General features: G+C 41.2%; 1 protein-coding gene across 2 annotated transcripts in view; it reads right to left on the bottom strand.

The window, feature by feature from the left end:
- Positions 1-22,182, bottom strand: part of JAM2 (junctional adhesion molecule 2) — a 392,176-nt gene that overhangs the window by 97,828 nt on the left and 272,166 nt on the right. For both annotated transcript variants that reach the window (XM_085623064.1, XM_085623063.1), the window contains exon 4: positions 18,740-18,883. In XM_085623064.1, the coding sequence (XP_085479190.1) occupies positions 18,740-18,883 (144 nt within the window). The remainder of the gene's footprint in view (positions 1-18,739; positions 18,884-22,182) is intronic.

Genomic DNA, 22,182 nt, shown 5'->3' with positions numbered 1-22,182 from the left:
AATACAAAATTGGAGCACTATTTTTGCAATTCTAAAATTTGATGGAAACAAAGACATCAATAGGATCAAAACAAATCAAGGCACATTACTTGGGGATGCACAAATAATAAATATTCACTCAAACTCGGTTTCCACACATTATCCTTTGTGTGCAAAATAGTTTTTTCAGTAAACAGTATGCCTGTGTAAATTTAGGGGCCATTTCAAAGGAAAATGTGCTATCTGTAAATGACTATGCTTGCCACTAAGGGCCATATGTAGAAAGCAAAATTGCGATCGCAAACGCCGAAATTCGCCGAATTTCGGCGTTTGTGATCGCAATTTTGCTAAGTGGGATGTAGGAAGGCAAATCTGCATGCAAAATAAGGAATCGCACAATTTGCGATTCCTTATTTTGCAAATGCATTTAAGGAATCCCAAATAGCGATTCCTTAAATGCAATGTAGAAAGCACCCAAGTTGTGCTATTTTGGCTTAAGGAAATCGCAAATTACCACCAACTTCAGGTTGATGGTAATTTGCGATTTCTTTCAATAATGCAGTTTTTTGCATTATTCAAAGTGCCATGTGGCACACATACATGCCCTTAGGGCATGTATGTGCGCCACATGTGCACCCATGCTCATTACAGGGGTGCAAAAGGGTGTCATGTTGACACCCTTGCACCCTTGAAATTGCATTCTCAATTTGCGATTCTCTAATTGAGAATCGCAAATTGAGAATGTCTTCCTATTCATTCCTATGGGCCTTTTAGCCCATAGGAATGAATGGCAAGGTATTCCTTATTTGCGATTCTCAATTAGAGAATCGCAAATAAGGAATAGGTGGGATTCGCAAACAAAATTGCTAATCCTACCTACATAGCGTTTTGCTATTCTCTAATTGCGATTCCCTAAAAATTGCAATTAGAGAATCGCAAAACACAGCCTACCTACATATGGCCCATAATGCTTTAGTTACATTAATAAATCGCCGCCTGATGTCCATTAAAGCTAGGTAGATAGCAAAAACTTGTTTTTAAAAAAGTAAGCTGTGGTTCTAAAAAGTTTGAAAAGTACTGTTTGACAGTATTTCAACATTAACTTGGTTTTATGTAATCCTTTTAGTTTCCATGCTCCAGTTCGAAGAACGCGTGCACTGAATGCTTGCCACTCTGGGACTGCATTTTTCCTTCTATGGCAAATCTGGAACATTTTGCCATGGTGATCAAGGCATGTTACTGACATCAAGGTCAAGATGGCTGCACTTCACCTTGTCATTTAATGGACACTAGCATTTGTATACAGAGCTCGTATGCGTATCACCATTACTGGACTTCGCCGTACAGTATTTTAATTTTCATTTGCTTATGATATAATGCTCTTTTAGTTCTGTTGTTCCTATGTGCTGACTGCTAATCACTGTTGGACTGCCTCATTCCCACCATCCTAGTAGTAGCAGCAGTTTTTCGCAAGAGCAATATGTTGGTTGCTAAGCAACTGGACTGATGCCAAGTTGGTATTACCTGCGACACACTTCCGCTTGCCAGTTCAGTTGATGGTAGCCTTTATCGGTCTTTAGCACAGTATTCAAGCTATTGGATGATTTGATCCCAGCCATTCTAGCATATCCATGACTGCTTAGAAGGTGATAGTGTGTCATCACATTGATGATCGAGGAGGTGGCTGTTAATATTTGTAAAAAGCATTACAGGCCACAAGGAACCTACTTAATCAATTAACAGCATGTGATTACATCCTATGAAATTTTTTTTTGTAACCATCAAATATTACGCCACTGTAATTCAGAGACGGCTGGTAAAGTCTAAATATAGTTATTACTTTTTTTAACTTAATTTGCAAAAACTTAAATATGTGCAAGTAATTTAAAATAAATTTTTTGTTACATATCTCTGACAATTTATTCTATTTTTTTAATTTAATTTACTAAAATATATATTGTATGTTTTTATTTGTAAGGTTATTTACTTATTTAAAAGCTTTCATATATATATTAACCCAAATCCTCCTTCAACCCGATCATGATCCGAGACTCTATTGATATTTTCCATGAAGCTGTAACTACGCAAATGAAAGAGTTAAATAAGAAAACACAATCTAAAATGAGACAATCTAACAAAGTCAACCAGCAATATAGATTGTTAACATCCAAATTACAAAAAAACAAGGAAATTATAATCCGCAACAGTGACAAAGGCGGAAACATCGTAATTTGGCCAACAAGTCTATACAACAAGGAAGCATATAAACAACTCAGTGATCGCGCATGTTACATACGGACCACTATGGGCAACATGAAAGCCACTCACAAAGAGTTCCACCTCAAGCTTACTAAATGGAAAAACGCGAAATTGATCAGTGATGATGAATTTAAATATCTAAAAAATGACAGCCCTACAACACCAACTATTTATTTCATCCCAAAAATTCATAAAAATGACAACGATCCTCCAGGGAGACCAATAATCAGTGCCAGAAACAGTTTGGTGGAGCACACAACCAAATACATTGATTATTACTTACAGGAGTTCGTACAAAACTTACCATCCTATGTAAAGGACACCAGTGACTTCCTCAGAAAAATTTCGAACGTTGTTTGGCAGGACAACTATTTACTTATGGCATTGGATGTAGCTTCCTTATATACCAGCATAGAGCATACGGCAGGTCTAACAGCAATTCAACATTACCTTTCACAAAGACCTTTGCAGCATCTAGAACATAACCGCAGAATGATTGAATTCTGTTTATGTAACAACATTTTTATGTTCAACAGCCAACTTTACCAGCAGATCAGAGGCGTAGCTATGGGGGCCAGCTTCTCACCAAGTTACGCATGTCTACATATGGGCAGATGGGAGGAGCTGCTCCTCAAGGAAGAACATGGTGAATATGTCAGTAAAAATGTCAAAGTATGGTTTAGATATATTGACGATCTTTTTGTAGTCTGGAATGGTACACTTCAACAAGCAAACGATTTTATTGAAAAGATGAATGTCAACAATATCAATTTACATTTCACTGTAACAATCAGTCATTCACAAATTGAATTCTTAGACACCCAAGTCTACATAAACAACAATAGAATTGAAACCCGCCTCTTTAGAAAAAAGACGGCAGGTAACTCCACGCTCCATGCATCAAGTGCACATCCTAAACACCTTATCAACAGCATCCCCTATGGGGAGATGCTACGGATTAGTCGCATATGCAGCAATAATTATGACTTGATGGCAGCACAAGAAGCAAGTAAAATCCGCTTCAAACAACGTGGCTACCAAACACATATTATTGACAATGCTATCAAAAAGTCTATGGCTTGGAGCAGGGAGGAAGCCATCAAGGATAAAAAATCTGACGACAAACCTAAGAATGTGAGCTCCAGAAAAACTATGGGTGATGATATCAATGTAAATGATGAATTTCGTCTGATCGTTCAATACAGCCAACAGCACAGAGCATTAAATAAAATCTTCCAGCGTAACTGGCCACTAGCACGCAGCGACCCTGTGATAGGACCCCTGCTACCGCAGAGGGTATCCATCACTTATAGTAGGGCGCCCTCAATGAGGGACATACTAGTCAAAACAAGTCCTGAGGTGATTGCTAACAGTAGCTGGATACAATCCATCAAAGGATTTTTCAGATGCAAAACATGCAAAGCTTGTATTCAGGGAGTCAACACCAATACATATAAAACCCCTTTTAGTGACCAAAACCACACTATTTCTAAGCTTTTAACTTGCAAAACAGAATATGCGGTTTATGTACTCTCATGCCCCTGTAATTTGCGGTATATCGGCAGTACCAAATTACCCGTCTTCAAACGTATCCTCCAGCACCTTAGGGCCATCACAAATCAGGACAACACCTAACATGTTGCACGGCACTTCAGGGAACAACACGAATCTGACAGCCGCAAATTAAAATATTTTGTCATAGATACTGTCCCACCAAGCAGGAGAGGAGGTGACCGAGAAAACAAATTAAGAAAACTGGAAACTCGGTACATCTTGCAACTAGACACCAAGCATCCCGCAGGCCTAAATGCTACTGAGGATCTATACACATGTCTAATTTAACAGAGCGGGTTATGGTCCTATATGATCAGATAGTAACAACATTTAACTTCATTCATCAATTATAACCACAATATCTAGTTTTTACCTAAATTTTAATCATTATACTTTTACCACCAGATCCTCCAATGCCTTATGTGAACACAATATTTTAATATGTGTCTTTTTATTGTAGTTTTATAAGGTTTTTATAAGATCATGAAATTTAATTCCTTTACTATATTTATTGCAAATATGTTCTTAACCCGCACCTATCCACACGTTACATTAGATGGATAGGTTCATAGATATATATTTTTTAAGGTTATAGTACCTTTTATCTATTTATTGGCATTTTGCACAATTTATTTGCACTGACACGTATGCACTTTACAGGTGCATTTGGTCTATTGTAATTAGGCGGATATGAACCTTATATCAGATTATATAATTCATCATGTAGCAAAAATATTTTTCAAGGACTGTAAAAGTATCAGGAGTATTAAACTCAAAAGTCAAGATTTCACTGACCCTAGTCACAGCAAGTGACCACAACAATGATAGAGGTCATTCAATCCAATAACTAGATATTAAGAATAAACTGGTTAGATGAAGCAAAACCCGTGGCATGGTATATTCCCACCTTTTGTGCTGATTAAATAAAGCAGTATATGTATTAACACCATAAATTACCAAATAAGAAATATTTCACGATGACAAAGAACTTATAAATTAATATAACCCTACAGAATTGATCCAGGAACTATGAAAGTTCGGCACACATACTTGGCTCCTTTGCACACACATTGCACTTAACACTTTGCACTTTTTCAAAAACAATTGTTCAATTTTTTATTGTTTTTGGTTTTAAACAATTGTGACACGATGAGAAGAATAAATGAATAGACAGAAAATGGATTCAGCATGTAATGAGAGCAAGTATACGGTATTTTACCGACATTTATGCAATGTGTATTTACGTGAGTTTAAACAATAGTGAAAAGGATGAGTTGGTACACAAAAGCATTTGTATCATATATATCATGTATTTCACATTGAACTCTAAATGGGTCACCTTACATCGCAAATAACATTACTCAACTATAGTAAATAATAATGAAAATCAATGGTACCCTTCACTATACAAATTATGCTGCTCATGTTGTTTATGTCTATGATGATACCATGACGTCATGTTTATCACGTGGTCACAATTACACTCGTACTTTCACTTTAAATATGAGCTATCTCTCTCAAGCCACTGTCATGTGATCAAGGCTCAAGCGAGCCGAAACGCGTAATGGCGACAGTGGAATAAAGGAGATTTACTTTTTGCACAAAACTTTGGGTCCGTGTCCATCTCTTCGGGAGAGCCGCTTGCTTGAAGGCAGCGGAGGAATACTCGTGATACACACACATATATATATATATATATATATATATACATACACACACACACACACACACACACACACACTTAACTTTCTTACTCTTTTATTTAATATAGGTATTTGTAATTGTCAATTCTCAGGGAACCCTCTAACACCTGTTAATTTATTTCATTTTTAACTTTTCTTTCTAGATTATTTATTCAAATTATACATTTTTAGTATATGTATTTATAATAAATCTTGGGTATCTTCCTTGAACTGCCATTTTAAATTAATTTAGATCAGTTAATTTCATTTAATTTTTAATATTAACTGTCCCTCCAAATTACATAATCAAATTTTGTCTAATGTAATTTTATTTATAAGCCGCCCCCAAACCAATTAAAGGTTTTACTTACCTCCGTCTATGTAATGTTGAAGAGATTTGTAGGAGGGGTGATCAGGTCTTCAACCAGTGTGATGCAGGTATATTCCTTTTTGCTATTCAGCATAATAGAAGCAGCAAACATACAGATTGTTTTTCACATATTCATTCACCTCCAATAAAAATGAATACCTGAAATTAGCTTGTCCCAACAGACATAGGTACTGGTTATGCAGGCCTCAATCTTAAAAGCGGAGTGACTGTGCTTGGGTCTTCTCTTTCCTGCTCTGTGGTACTGCATTGTCAAGTGCCCGAGGCTCACTCTTGACTATCACACATTAAGATAATGTCTCCAGACTTTTTCTGATCTTATGTTCTGATGATCCGATGGCCTTGTTACGCTACACTGACGTTAGTCCACAGATTCATAAATTAGAAAGGCAATCCCTAATACTCCCTTTACCTAAGACTTTCAGTAGAAAATCCACTCTGGTGATAGGAACAGGACAAAATGTATTTGCATTTAATATCAGAACCTATTCTTCTTAGCCCACTCACCACTCGGCATTGATGTTAAAGCTTCCATTATTTCATTAGATTCTACTTGGGCACCTATTAGAGCCCTTCCATCCTTCCATCCTTTTATAGAAATGGATATTTTAAATATAACACTCTGGTTGTGGTATAATGATTGGTAAAGTCTTATAAAAGGGTATCATGTAGGTTCCATCCTTAAGATCCCAGCTCTCACCATTGTAATTGTATTCTGAGAGTCTCTACTCTTAATTCGCTAGTTGAAACATTTTACCACCCTCACTCTATGTTCAACAATTCATGTTGTAGATAAATAATCTTGACTTCGGAATCTAATTCTATGTCAGGACCGGAGGCTCCGATTATGCTTCTCTATTTCTTTATGAAGCTCCAGCAGCCAATGAAAACACATAAACAAAAACCATGTGATCAACCATAGAGTCCCAGGGTTTATAAGGTTCCTGCATGAACATAGAGTCCTCTTTCTTTGCTGCTCCGCAGCCAGTTAAGTGCTTTTACCCTCTTATCTTCATTGATAGCTTAAGGGTGTTTTATGTGTTCTAGATTATATATGTACAGTATTTTGTTGCGTTATATAGCACTTAAATTGTGCTTGCCTGCTTGGTATTGCTGTTGGTTGAATTCGCCACTTATTCGGCTCTCTGCCGCGTCTGCATCTGAATTTACGAGCGCCTTATGCGCTCGCTCCTCGTAGAGTACGAGAAGTGTTGCGCGTCTCAGCAAGATCACCGCCGGACTGCTGCGTGTCTTTGTTTTCCCAGCGCTTTCTTCTTCGCGCTTGGGTAGCGTCCAGTGGAGCAGATGGCACCGGGGAGCTGAGACGCACGTCTCCGTGACACGTAGTCCTATTTCAATTACAGACGAGCGGCCGTTTCCGCGCATGCGCGGCGGCCATCTTGCCTCTATCCGATTCACTTGGGAGGCTTTAATGAATGCTGGAGCTGCATTTTAAGCTCCTGACCCCGTTTTTGCCTACAATTAGCTGGAATTTCATTACAGAAGGCTAGTTTTTGCTCCCATTACGCCCTGCACCTTGTGATTGGGTGGGACTGTACAATACAGCATAGGCCTTGCCTAGAGTGGTGCTTGGCAAGCTTCATCCTCCCTCCACATTCTAATAACATTGGTTTTTGCAGATTCTCCAGTAGGATTGTTTAAGCTTGCCTGGGGTTGCCACTCCCCCTGACCTCCTACAAAACTATACCCTGCTTATCTATATTCACAGTCCTTCTGGGTCTCGAATACACACTCTGTGTGCAAAGATGGCTGAGTATTATGAAGAGGACTATTCTTACTATGAGGAGGAACCCTCTGGGTCAATGGAACAGAACCTCGTTGAGGCATTGGACGCAGGTGTCCAACATTCAGTTAACAGAGCGTTAGTGAGGGCTATTGAACCCCTGAAATGGCACCTTTGCACGTATGCCAAGCAACAAGGCTGGCTTCTTTCCACAGGCTCTCGCCCCAGGAGTGGGCACGGAAAGACTAATCCACACGCAACAGATCAGGAAGAGGCCCCTAGACCTGCTAAGAAGGCGAGGAAGGAGAAGCACACTGAGAAACCTTCAACTCCCAAGGTTCTCACTTTTGAGCCATCTGACATTATCCACCCAAATTCCTCGGCCTGGCTCCCGCCCCAAGAGGTGGCAGATTATGTGCATGACCACATTAGACAAGCATTTCATAAAGACGTACGAGCCAGACTTCGGTCAGAATGCCCTAGACCAGATCTGCCCGGTAAGGTAGCAGAGACTCCCGAAGTACATCCGTCCATGCTAACCTACCTCAAAAAGTATACTAAAGACCCCAAGAAGGGCCTTGATCGGTCTTGGAGATCCTGTCAGGATAAACTCTTAGATGTTATCGGTCCTTTGACCAAAATTCTTGAATTAGGATTCCGTGCCAAAGAGTCTCATTCTTCAATCGATCCAGAGGAACAGATTGGCTGGGCACAAAGGGCAGTTTGCCAACTGGGCAACGGCAACTGTGCATTATCTGCAGAACCCCGTCGCTCTATCCTGCTGAAACTAGATCCTAAGCTCGCGTAGCTATCAACTTCAGAATCGGGCCTTTTGGCCCAGGGAATGCTGTTTGTTAACAAAATTTGTGGCTACTTTCAGCGGCTTAGACAAAGCCCAAGGATCCCTTAAGCGAGCATTCTGCCCAGTTTTCGGCAGGGCTGGATGCTTTAGGGGGCGCTCGTTCGGCTGTGGTGCAATTCAAGGCACCCCTCGTGGCCAGCAAAGAGGAGGATATCAAGATTCAAGTTCCAATACCTCCTCCTTCTACCCCACTCGAAGATCCCTGAACAGATTCCGCAAAGGCAGGTTTGGTGGTAATTCCGGCGGTCAGCAAGACTCCGGAAACTCCGGTGAGCTTGATTTCCTGTTCAGAGGTGATTTTGGGGGAGAGTAATGTGTTTTCTCGACAAATGGCGCGCGATCTCTCAGGATGCTTAGGTGTTGGAAACAGTACAAGGGTACAAACTAGAGCTGTACGATTCCCCATGCCAAGAGGGGCACCCACAACCGCTGTCTTTTTCCCATCGATATCAGAACTTTATCTCAACAGAAATCGAGTCCCTACTGCGGAAAGGCGCGATAGTGACTTCCACTCTCCACCCTCGTGGTTTCTTAAGCAATGTCTTCCTAGTGGAGAAGAAAGGGGGTGGGTCCAGACTGGTGTTGAACCTCAGAGATTTCAATTCATGGATTGTTTACAGACACTTCAAGATGGAAGGTATCCATCAATTACGCGACCTCCTCCAGGAAGGAGACTGGATGGTCCGACTGGACCTGAAAGACGCGTATTCATCCATTCCCATATTTCCCCCTAATTGCCGGTTTCTGCAGTTTCTATGGAAAGGGGTTTGCTACGAGTACAAAGTTCTCCCGTTCGGCCTGTCGTCGGCACCATGGTGCTTCACGAAGCTTTTAAGACCAGTGGTAGAGTCGCTCAGAGCCCGGGGAGTCCGTCTACTAATATATCTAGAAGACATCATCATTATGGCGACGTCCCCCCAACTAGTTCAGATACACCTCAATTGGGCAATCAGTATATTGCAGAAATTGGGGTTCATTGTAAATCCACTAAAATCGGTACTGACCCCGACTCAATCAATCGAATTCCTGGGCTTCCTAGTCAACTCCTTGACTTGCCAACTCTTGCTTCCGATGCCAAAGATCAGGGCTATCAAACGGGAACTGAGGTCTACACTTCACAAGCAGATGATATCCCTGAGATCATTAGCCCGAATAGTGGGTTTACTGGCCTCTTCCATTCAGGCGATCTTCCCAGGTCCCCTTCACTACTGGGCCCTTCAGCGACTCAAGATCCGCCGTCTCCAAAAAGGCATCAACATCTCAGAACTGGTTCCTCTCTCAGAAGAGGCAAGGCTGGAGATGAACTCGTGGTTAAACCACATGGAGGCCTGGAACGGCCAGGCGCTCTTCGGGTCAACCCCGGATGTGATAATCGAATCAGATGCCAGCCTGTGGGGTTGGGGAGCCCGTTGTGGCAAATTGTCCACGAATGGTCGTTGGTCGCCGGAAGAGCTACATTTACATATCAACTGCCTGGAACTATTAGCTGGGTCATTTGCGATCCGATGTCTATCTCCCCAAAAGACAGATTGTTGTATCCTTCTTCGGATGGACAACATATCGGCGGTTTGCTATGTCAACAAATTGGGCGGTACCAAGTCACGGATGTTAGCAGAAATTGCCAAAGACTTTTGACATTTCTATTCTTCAAAACAGAATCTTGTGATAGCGAAATATCTTCCGGGCTACAGCAACAAGGTGGCAGATTGGCACTCCCGCCATCTCCAGGATTCGAGCGACTGGATGCTGTTTCCCCGAGTATTTCAGAACCAGACACATCTATGGGGTCACTGTCAGATAGATTTGTTTGCACCCCGTCTCAACAGACAGGTCTCCCAGTTTTTCAGTTGGAGGCTGGACCCAGAAGCTCTGGTCACGGATGCATTCCTACAGGAGTGGCCAACGTCCCTGTGTTATGCGTTTCCCCCGTTTATGATGATCCCCAGGGTTCTAACACGAACCAGAGCTTTTCAGGCGGAACTCATCTTGATCACTCCGTTATGGAGGGCACAAGCATGGTTCCCGATCCTTCTGGAAATGAGTTGTGCAATCCCAGTTCTTCTCCCTCGGATAGAGAACCTATTGCTGGACCCTCTTCAGAATCCTCATCCACTGGTGATATTTCAGGGACAGATGGAAGGTCCCGGACCTTTCTTGGGAAGCTGACAGATTTATCACTGAGGCCTGGATAAGTATTTATCCCGTAAACAACTCTCAGCTAAGTTAACGATGCTCCTGTGTCTAGTTTCTTGTAAGAGAGTCTCCGATGTACGTGCATTGGACTTAGCGGGGCACAGGTTTTCCCCAGATGGAGTGACCTTTATCTTGTCTAGAAGAACTAAGTGTAACACTGCATCTGTCACCTACCCAGCTTTTCCAAATAATCCCAAGCTGTGCGTGGTGCAATGTGTTAAAGATTACGAGGGAGAATTTTGTACGGATATGCAAGGTCAATTGTTGTTTGCTCTGCAAAATCCATTTCGCCCGGTAGCTCTGGCTACATTATCTCGATGGATGCGTTGGCTCATGGGCGAAGCAGGGATTGATATTTCGAAGTTTGGGGCTATGGCTTCCAAAGCATATTCATCGGGTGTCAGCCTGTCAGACATCATGAACGCAGCTGACTGGTCTACTGAACATACATTTATAGCATTTTATTACAAACCTATTGTCGATGTGGCTTCTGTAGTGGTGGCTAAGCTTTAAACAAGCATAATCAGAGCCTCTGGTCCCGACATAGAATTACAAATTGCGAACATTTGTGACAAGAATTTTCAATTCTATTTAGGACAACGGAGGTGAGGATTATCCCACCCAGACGATATTATGCATTATATTTTATATTATCTGCTTGATCATGCTATTTTATATTGCACAAAGTTGAAAGTTTTCCCACCCCTTTGTTTTGTACAAGCTATGCATTGTTAAAATTTTTACCAAGTGCTTATGAAGGGCTGTTACGGGGTGTTTCCCTTTTATTCCAGGTGCTGATAGCAAGTAAAGCCTGACTATGATACAGCTGTGGCTGAATAGTATCCAGTTCTTCAGGTCCCCACGATGGTGAATTCTCTGAGCCGTGTTCCAGTGCGAATCTACAGCCCCGTTGGGCCTTCAGTTGTTGGTTGGAACAGTCCTAGTCTGCCGGCGGTTCTTCAGAAGCAGGTCGTGATTGGACCCAACTATTATGTTTACAAAGAAAGAGGACTCTATGTTCATGCAGGGACCTTATATACCCTGGGACTCTATGGTTGATCACATGGTTTTTGTTTATGTGTTTTCATTGGCTGCTGGAGCTTCAGTAAAGAAATAGAGAGGCATAATCCTCGCCTCTGTTGTCCTTAATAGAATTGAAAATTCTTGTCACGAATGTTCGCAAATTCTTAATTCTTTCAATCCCATACACGCATATTTGGTTATATCAGTTCCTGATTTTATTTTTACCAGCCTAGCGAATATTTATGATGTTTTCCTTTTTAGAAAAATCCTATTTCACAAATCATATAAATAATGCTCTAGGGAATAGGTTAAAGGTTTCAAAGATCAAAACATGGCAGACTGTTAGACCTGGCACCTTGGCGTGGGTCTCCCTTCCATTTTTGTTGCTGTTGCCTCATGTATTTTTGCTGGTGTTAGTTGCTCAGGGCACTGTGCCACTGCTGTCCAGTGCCACAGTGCAAGTGCTCCCTATTGTAAATTAATGTATGATTTGTGATTCCATGATTGGTTGGTTTGGTTTACTTGTCAGACCCTAGTACAGTGCACCAGGAGTGCCCAGGGCTTGTAAATCCAAATGCTGCTAGTGAGCTTGCAGCACTGGTTGTGCCACCCACAGAAGTAGCCTGTAAAAATGTGTCTAAGGTCTGCCATTGCAGAGCCTGCGTGCAGTCTGGTACTGTCATGCTGACTGGACAAGTCAGCAGTGTCCCTAAACCTTCCCTTTTCTTCATATCAGACACCCCTATGGTAGGCCCAAGGGCAGGGTGCATTGTAAGGATAAGGTAGGACATGCCCTGGTGTGTGTGGCATGTTCCTATAGTGAATTACAGCCATTTCCATTTTTCACTATTGCAAGGCTACCTGTTCTGCATAGGCCAGAATGGGCAGTTTTTTTATTACATTTTATAATCCTAACTGACTCAGGGCACATGGTAGAAATTTGAATATAGTATGCCTGAACTCAGGATGAAAAAAGACATATTTTAGTGAAGTTGGTTTTAACATTCTGTGTTTGAAAATGCCACTTTTAGAAAGTACCCAAGAACAAAGATAGGTGTGGCTCTAATCAGCAAGGCTGAGCCCATTAGCATAAAGAACAAATTGATTGCCAATGCTGATAAGCAGCTTGAAAATAAATGTAACGCGGAGGAGCTTCAAACACACCATGTCTGTACTAATTAATAGTATTTATTCAAGGAACATCTTTTTTGTTCATTTGAATTTTTCATGAATAATTTGAACAAACATCAAATGGAAAAAACCACAGTGAATTATTACTAAAAATAAAGTACCACAAAATTGGCAACAATGACTACACTGCCAGTTGGGCAGATATCCCTATTAACATATTCCCAAATCATTCAAACACCACTCCTCTTTTTTTTTTCTTTTTTTATTTTCATATTGACATAAAACAATACAGTCAGGGCTTTCAGTCCTAACATACAAGTACATTGGATATTACATCTCATATACAATGACATATTCAATGGAAGTAAAGTAGAGAAAGAAGAAAGAAAAAGGGAAAGAAAGAAAGAAAAAAAAAAAGAAAAAAGGGTAGCCAGACAAATAGGTGGAGAAAGGAACGCACTATAGAGCCTTATCCTAACAACAACATAGACATAGCCACTATTTAATCCATTCCTCCACCGGAGACCAAATCTTAGAAGCAAGCTTCCGCCTCCGCCTACCCTTTATTGAATATACTGAGAATTCCAGCTTATGAATGGCAAGCAGTCTAGTTCTCCAATTCATAAATTTCGTGGCTTCGGGGGAAAGCCATTGTGAGGTTATACATAGCCGAATCATAGACATAGCGATAAACAAAAACGCAGAGGTGTACCATGAATTACCAGATGACGCTGCCCCGTCATAGCCCATTATCACCATCTCAGGTGTCAGAGTACACTGAATCTTGAGTGTAGAGTTGATAAAACGTTCTATATCTGATATAAAATTAGTCAAATTTGGACAAAAATAGAACATATGACTTGCATTTGATGTTTGTTCAAATTATTCATGAAAAATTCAAATGAACAAAAAAGATGTTCCTTGAATAAATACTATTAATTAGTACAGACGTGGTGTGTTTGAAGCTCCTCCGCGTTCCATTTATTTTCAAACTGCTTATCAGCAGTGGCAATCAATTTGTTCTATATACTTTTAGAAAGTAGGCATTTTCTTGTTTAACCATTCAAACCTAAAGCCTTTCAGAGTTGTCTTTGAAATACTGTCCTGTAAAATAATCGCAATTACAGGGCAATGATTTGCATAAACATGTGTAAAAAACATCACGTCTGCGTTAAATTGTTGCAATTCATTCCATTGATACAAAATCCATCACTATCCTATTAATTCCAATTACTTTACCCGTGACTTTCCCGTCCATAGTGTAATATGTCATATTGCTCTACTCCGGCAACATAGCACTTACATTCCTGGCACTGACATTCTGGCGAGTAAAACAGGGAAATGATGGTAACAATTCCATAGAAAGGTGAAATGGTCATCATAAAACGTGTTGTCAATAGGTGAAACTTAAACAGTGCGCCACTTCCTGAATCATCCATGACAGTGTTCTCGATTTCAGAGTGCTTACTATAAAGCTAAAAGCTATTGAAGCCGACCTAAAAACTGAAAGGATTGCATATATAATTCATCCATATTTTTGGAACTGCCATTTTAAATGGGTAGTCAGAATCAGTATTATTTTGCTAAATGTAAGTAAATACACAATTACATACGTCATTAGCACTTGTTCTTTTTAAGCAACAGTTTTTCCTTAGCATTTTTCTCCATACCATCAAAATTTCCAGTTCCTTATTTATCCTATGGCCTCCTCTAGTTAATCATTATAGCTTTACAGCCCGCTGTAGCGAGCTATACCAATCATTAAAGACCCGCTCCATCGTTAAAGACCTGAGCCAAAGGCGAGGGCTTTTTGCAAAGGAGCAGGCCTTTAATGAGCGGTAAAGCCCAGCTACAGCGGGCTATACAGTTATTAGACCATTCCACCCCATTGGGCAGAATTTTCTAATTATAAAAACACAAAAGGACTCTCAGAGCTTGACCTCCTCCCGGGCACTGAAGCCTTTGTTTCACAGCTCTTGCTGTGAATATTCTACAGCTAACAGTACGCACAGGGACACAGCTTTTAGCTGTTGAAAATTCACAGCAAGAGATGTGAAAGGGGGCTGAAGTCATCCCCTGCTTCTCCCCGGTTTGGCTGAACTGATTTTTGTAGTTCAGCCAATCCAGGAAGACCCAGGAGCTGATCAGCTTTCACCCCTCCCTCCTTTTGAGGCCCTAGTGACACTGAGCAACAGGAGAAGGATGTGTGTGTCCTCCTGCATGGACTCTTCCTTTCCTCTGCCTAAATAATGTATTTTCAAGAGCAGGGGTAAGAGAAAGGCAGATGCTCTGTATTAGGGCATGGAAATGTTGAGAGCAGCGGGCCTGTACCAGTTCATATAGGGCCCTGCTGCTCCATTGTCTTCAACTGAGCTCTCAACATTCCAGTGTTCTAATTGTCAATTACAAATCCATCATAACTGGCTCAAAAACACGTCAATAGGTGAAAGGTAAAACAGTGAGTCACGTGCTTATGGTTGTCTGGATTTCGGTGTGCTTTCTAAAAAGCTACTGAGGCAGAGCAACTGACTGAAAATCTTGATTCCAAGATCTGTACATATTTCTGAAACTTCCAGTTTTCACGTTAAATGAGTATTCAGAATCAGATCTATATTAGCAAGTAAGTTATATAAATACACCTTTACATACCTCATGGTCATTTGTTCTTTATTAGCAACATTTTGTCGTTAGCATTTTCCCATTTCATCGAAATTTCCACTCCTCTACCTACTTTTTGACATCCTCGAGATAATAGCACGATGTTGAGTCCCTGACGTCTAGATGTTCAGCTAATCCAATCCCACCCTTACCACCTAAGCATGCATTAGGAACTCATAGGTTTTGGTGTCAACTGAGTACTTTTTGTTGCTTACCACATGCATTATGATTATTAATTATTAACATTATTTGATCAGTGCAATACACTCCTAAATAGGACTGAGCTCAAGCAAAAATACTGCAGTTTAAAAGAGCAATGTTTGTGATAAGATTGGTAACTATGAACTAACTAAATATGACTACAAGTCATTAATATGTACTCTAGTTCATCAAGATGAGGCGGGAAAGTGAAGTCCATGATATGATCCAATGCAGTATGAATTTTCAATGGTTTATTAGTACATTTGTAATAATTGTCTATAGAGGGTAAAGTGGATAGCTTTATTAACCACAAGATATTTAACTCACTCGTGTCTTTCTGCATAGTAAGGATCAATTTTTTCCTGTCACAGCTACTGCAATAATTCATGCATTTATTTCCCTGAATTCTGTAGGACTTCTTGACTATAACAACTCATTTTCAAAGTTGAAAGAGCAGTCCAGTTTTCAAGTTAATCCTCACAAAAACTCACTAGAAAATTGGTCCACAACAGGCAACCAAGTAGACTTCTTTTAAGTCACAAACTTATAAAGATGGGTAAGAGGGAGGATTCCTATTTATTGTCTGATATGGCACATGAAAAGTGCGAGCAATTGATAAAGGAGGCTCTACTCTCAGTTTTGCTTGCTGCAAGTAATTTAATACATCTTGATTCTTCGGATGAAATCTAAGATTTTTTTGTAGGTTTGAAACATGTGCCAGGATGACAGTGAAGGACCACTTATGGTCCAAAACCAACAATATTATGCCACCCATACACTGAAAGTGCTTTCACCAGGGGAATAAATCTCCTCATAGATGCAAATAAGAAACAATGGAAATGACTATTTGTCGCTTAAGTGATCAGCTGGCTTACAAATGCTTTCAGTATGTGTCCCAATCTGTCTATCTATTCATTCATTAAAATCTTCTAGAGGCACAGACAGAAAAGTATTAATTTACGTTACTTACCACAAGACGTTATTCAAAATCAAGTGCACTGTAGGGTACTGGGGCCCTCTGTGTCTGCATCAGAGGCTTAGGTGAGAGACTCAAACTTAAACATTATTTTATTCCCATATTCAAGCCTCCAGAGGTGTATGTATTCAGTGTTGGTAATTATATTTTTTAAAGATTAAGACCTATTAAGCAGTGCCAGGTCCTATGCTCCATCCATTTGAAAGGGATGTAATTTACTACACTTGAAAGAGAAAACATAGCAAAGGAGAGACAATTCCATTAAATGCTGTTAAGACTCAGTTTGATATTGGATATTTCTTAAATTTACTTTGCTTGTATACCAGCCAGTACTAGATATCTGGGAATTATCACCCATGATTGTATTTACATTCAAATCACTAGCCTTGCTTGCACGTTTTGTGAAGAACCCTTCATCTGGACGTTAGTGACCCTTCCCTATTTAATTTGTCCTGGTTCTTTGCTTTTAATGAAATCTACTTCCACCAGTGCTCAAATTACTATGGTGGTTAATGTAGAAATGCAACTTCAAATGGGCAAAATAAAGACTACAAGTGCCACTAAGCTTCACAGAATCTGTATACATTTTGGGTACAACTACAGTGTCTGTGAGCACCTGAACATGTACTTTCATTCCCCCATTCAGCTTGCAAAGAGGACTCAACAGAGCAACTCTCAGTCTAGCTCTTAGACTCCACACCAATGCTTTGTGATCTTTGTTGTACTGTCTTTTCTGTTGATTTAAAATGAAAGAATTGCTGGGTAGCCTTGGCCAATAATGGTAATAATAGTCCCAGTGGCGGAAGGCAAGATGGTGCCCCTTCTCCCCCCTGCAAAACATGATCAGGGGCTCCTTATCGTCGTGTATTTCACAGATATTCATTGGTCCTGTGTTGAATGGGTGCCCTCTGAAGGGTTTGAAGCCTGCTGCTTAACAGGGGTTTCCATTATTCCCCGGTGGTGCCTTTACACCTTATGATGTTGTTTGCAAGAGCTGCAGTATAATGACAGAGCAAGCATGGGCAGAATGGGTTAAGGTGCCAGAATCCCTTCCGGTCTCTGATCCAACAAGTGCTGACTATCCCACAATTGTACTAGCTCATCTGTCATTCAGAACTTTCCATACCTGCATTCAGTTTGGCAGGTATTGCAGCAGGAACGTCAACAGGGTTTCTTGACCAGCTGGGGCAGCATGTTAACAGCACAGACTTGCAATTTTAGGAGAGGATTTCTTCAAAACAGTACAGTTTATCTAAAACATTGTATCATGCTGTATGAGCCTGCCTACCACCTGTGCCCTGAGGGAAATATCTTTAGGAGAGATCTAATAGGAGACAAAGGTTATTTTGGTCTTCATGCCACTCCTCTTAGGAATGTTCTTCCTCTGTACATTTGCGGATTATCCTCCTTTACATAATTTAAGGAGGGAATAAAAAGATTTCTCTGTAGTCATTCTTGTCTCACGAATTCATCTTCCCTTGTCACTAGTGCCAGGCTATATTAGGGAGCTGCATGATCACATCCGTGGAGAGAGCTGGCCGATAAAGAAAACATACCCATACATTCATGTACCCAGAACGGTGTGCAAAACAGAATGGAGTAAAAGACCTATACAGGAGATGGCAGTTTGGGGAGGTGCACTCTCTCCTCTTCCGAATCCACAGTTGATATGTCAAGTAGTTATGGGAGGAGAAGACTACTTGGAAGACGGATGCAACACCCAGGAGAAATTGTGTGGCTGACCTAAGCTACTTGGTTTATTGTGGCCCAGCTGTGGTCGGGTTAGAAGAGTTCACTACAGAAACAACAATGTGAAATCCAAGAGAAAAGCCATGCAGTTCAAAATAAGAAATGACTTTGTCTGGTCTGAGTCAGTTGTCTGTGCTCAACAATTACCTGTTAGAGCGAAGAGACTGTCAGGCCAACTGGTAATAAGAGATGGACATGACAATCTGCTGGGACCTCACGACATGGAATTGTGAAACTGTGGCATGCAGCAGTGTTGTTATGGTGCTCATAGAGGATGGATTTCCCCTCACCTCCCAAAGACCATCATTGTTACAAATATGGAAAAGGTGAAATGTTTTACCAAGCACTGTCAAATCAACCTCAACTTCTTCCACGTAGCCTGCCGCTGTGGTAACTTCACATCGATACATTGCGGAATCTTTCCTTGTTACATTTTTTATTCTGACGCTGGAGTCAAACATTTCAGCACGGCCTTTTAGCGAATCTTTAAAAAAGGAAATAATAAATATGTTAATTTTTTTAATTTCTCACAGATCGCATTGCAACACAAAATTCACTCCATTGATTTGTACACTGAAAGGTGATGCACCTGCAGAGCCCTCTCAGTTTGCTAGAATTGTTCATGGTACTCTACACATTTTTACATGATTGAGTTGTCCTTAAAGTTTAGGGGGAAAGTAGATCAAAGTGACAAATAGCCACAAACTATTCTTGTCTAAAGCCGGCACTTACAGACGTTTTCTTCCTTCCCTGAGCATCCCTCAATTACTGCCCATTGACTGACCACTCCTCCTTCAGACACAAGCTTTCCACAGCACAGATTGCTTCTGGGTCAGGGTTCCATTCCTCGACAACTCCATTTTGGGGACCCCCCTACCTTGTTCTAAGACTCTTTGGGGAAAAGGAGGGGATGGGAGGAGGCGCAGAGCAGCGTCCAGAGCACACCCTGATCATAACACTTTATGGAACACACTCCCTTACCAAAAATATGCTCCCTACGAGGGGTTTTGAAAAAAAATACTGTTCTGTTTAAGGCAACATCCACTGGACCGAAAAAGATCACAGATACCGCCACCACGGCTGTCACCTCAATGCAATTTTCCCTGGTGGGACACGGAACAAATCTTGGGAAACTTGTGTAGCGTTTCCTGTGAGAGCCGTTCTAGGCCCTTCCCTGTATAACATAAGTTCTGGGGCCTGTACAGTCAGAAGTTCTATGGTGACTTTGAGAACAAGATCACGGAATCTAGTGTTAAGGTTCATATAACACTTCCTGCCCCAGATCAGACACCAAAAATACAAGCTACATATTCCAACTAGGACTTTCTCTCAAACCACTTTCCTCTATATATCACAGAACCGAACATTACTACAACAGTTACCATGACAGAACAATGTTTCTATAGCATGCACTCTATGTACATCAAGCCTTTATTTCCATTCAGACTAAGCACTGATTGTCTTGGGTGAAACAGAGCCCAGAGATTATGACCCCTGCATTAGCTGTTAGTGAAGAATGCGTCTGCAGGTAGGTGCAGAGGTGAGAGAAGTCTGAGATCATCCCCCTATAAACTGTCAAAATGTCTTCATGCTGGAAATTCTCCACCAAAAGTAAAAAAGGTAACTAATTAAAAAGGAAATTATAAGTTACTTAGTCATAACTGCACTGAGTTAGAAAAACCACCCGTAGTCCTATGCTTGTGAGAAGTAAGCTATTTTGAGAATTATAAATGGTTAATTTAAGAAGTGCAATGTGCTTCAAAATATAAACACATACCTTTATACACAAAAATATTATGCTTTAGATTACTATGAGATATTTTCATAAACTCTTTTATTAAATATCACATGTGGTACACGAACATATGATGCACACACAACACCGGATGATTCTTATTCTTTACTGTAGCTTTCCCATCTTCCCCTCCAGCTTCACCATGTTATCCGTCAGCAACTTTATACTATCAAATGATGTTGCCTTGGATGTGCCTATAATAATGTTAGACACCCTTTTTTTTTTTTTAAATAACCTTCCATGTCCAAAGAAGCATCACAGGATTGTTCCTATTTATACTAAACCTGGTCAGTATATGGTTTGACAGTTATTCAAGGTATTAGGCAGACACAAGGTCTGCCATGATAATCATAAAATAAAAATAAGTGAGAGCTATCTGGTGGTGATAAGAAATAATATCCTCTGTTGCAACCTTGAAAGTGATGCCACAATTTCATCAGTTCTAGCACAAACTAATGACCTACCTGCAGCTTTAGACCGTATCCAGATTGTAACAGAAGAATCCAAATAACAGGCAGAAGGTGGCTCACTAGTGCAGCTCCTGGTCCTGTTGCTGAATACAGCTGCTATACACCTATGATCCGCCACACCTGACCAGGGAGTGCTCCTACTACTTACGGGGTGCCACAGCTGTTTGCGTGTGCCTGCACCAACCAGACCCGTGGCATGACTGGTGGATAGCTGTCGTTGAAAGTTAGGCTGCGCGCTATCAGTGCCGGCGCCCCGTGGCCCTCCGCATCAGGCCTAGGCACCACAGCATTATTTGGTCACTGGAGCACTATCCTGCTTCTACCGGGTGTCTGTGTGATACCCCCGCCACTCGGGTGTGGCTGTTCTCGCTGGCCCACAGCTACCTCCCTGCTATTTCTCTGATACTTGGTGTGGCCCACCTTTATGGAGGACAATGGAGTGCCTGCCTAGACCGTGGTAGACCCCCTGCACAGCTATTTTGTCTGCATACTGGGCACCAGGGCAGAGACTCCCTACGGTCGGCATTTTGAATTGGACTGTTCAGCAAGTATTATATGGTCCTCCCACTCTTTCTCCATTTCACTTTCTCGGTGTGGCTGGATCCTCTTTACTGCTGCCCTCCGCGAGATGCTGACTGCAGGCTCCTGGTACTTTGATCCTTTTCTTGGGTGCTGGAAGCTGACAAAATCCTTTGTCACTCCACCTGCCCATGGCCCTCATGTCTTCTGGTAAGGCGGTCCGACAACTGATTTTTGCTGAAGCTATCGCTGAGGCTACATAAACAAAAAGGTAATGCCTGCAGCTTCCATAAGGGCAATGTCAGGAGTAAGCTTGCACTCCGTCATGATTGATTTGAAAGCCATTCAATCCTCTATAGCCACTGTCTAACATTCCATGGAAGAGATGAATAATGACCTTAAACTACTGAAGGGAGATCTGTCCTAGCTGTGACAACAGTGGATTTCACAGATCACAGAATACACAGCCGGGATTTAAGAGTGATGGAAACTATGACATGGAGTACTGAGCTGTGGAACACCCAGAGGACACTTACCGACTTAGAGGATCGCAGTTGCAGGAATAATATTCTTATTTTCGGTGTCCCAGAAACAGACGACACACAAGATGTTTCACTGTACCTCCAAACTTTTATCCTGAAGCTGTTGGGTCTGTCCTTTCTGCCACTTCTGGAATTTGAGTATGCCCATCAGACAACAGCGCACTCTATGACTACCTGACAAGTAATTCGCCCAATAACTGCTTGCCTCCTTCAACACCAGTAGGTGTGGACAACCCTCTCTGAAGTTTGGAAACACTGTCCCTTACGGCTACAAAATTACTTTTTTCGGCAGATTTCACCTATGAGACACAATAATTCCGAAGAAATTCCTGGCCCTACACCTGGCACTTGAAAAACTGAACCTACACTGCGGATTGCAGGAACTGATGATCATGTTGGTCACCCACCATCAATGATAAGACAAAAGAGTTCCACGAACCGGCAGAACTGGAGCTAT

Source organism: Triturus cristatus, chromosome 8 (genome assembly GCF_964204655.1).
Source record: "Triturus cristatus chromosome 8, aTriCri1.1, whole genome shotgun sequence".
Lineage (NCBI taxonomy): Eukaryota > Metazoa > Chordata > Amphibia > Caudata > Salamandridae > Triturus > Triturus cristatus.
The sequence above is the reverse complement of the archived record's forward strand: the minus strand, read 5'-3'. Positions and strand labels throughout refer to the sequence as shown.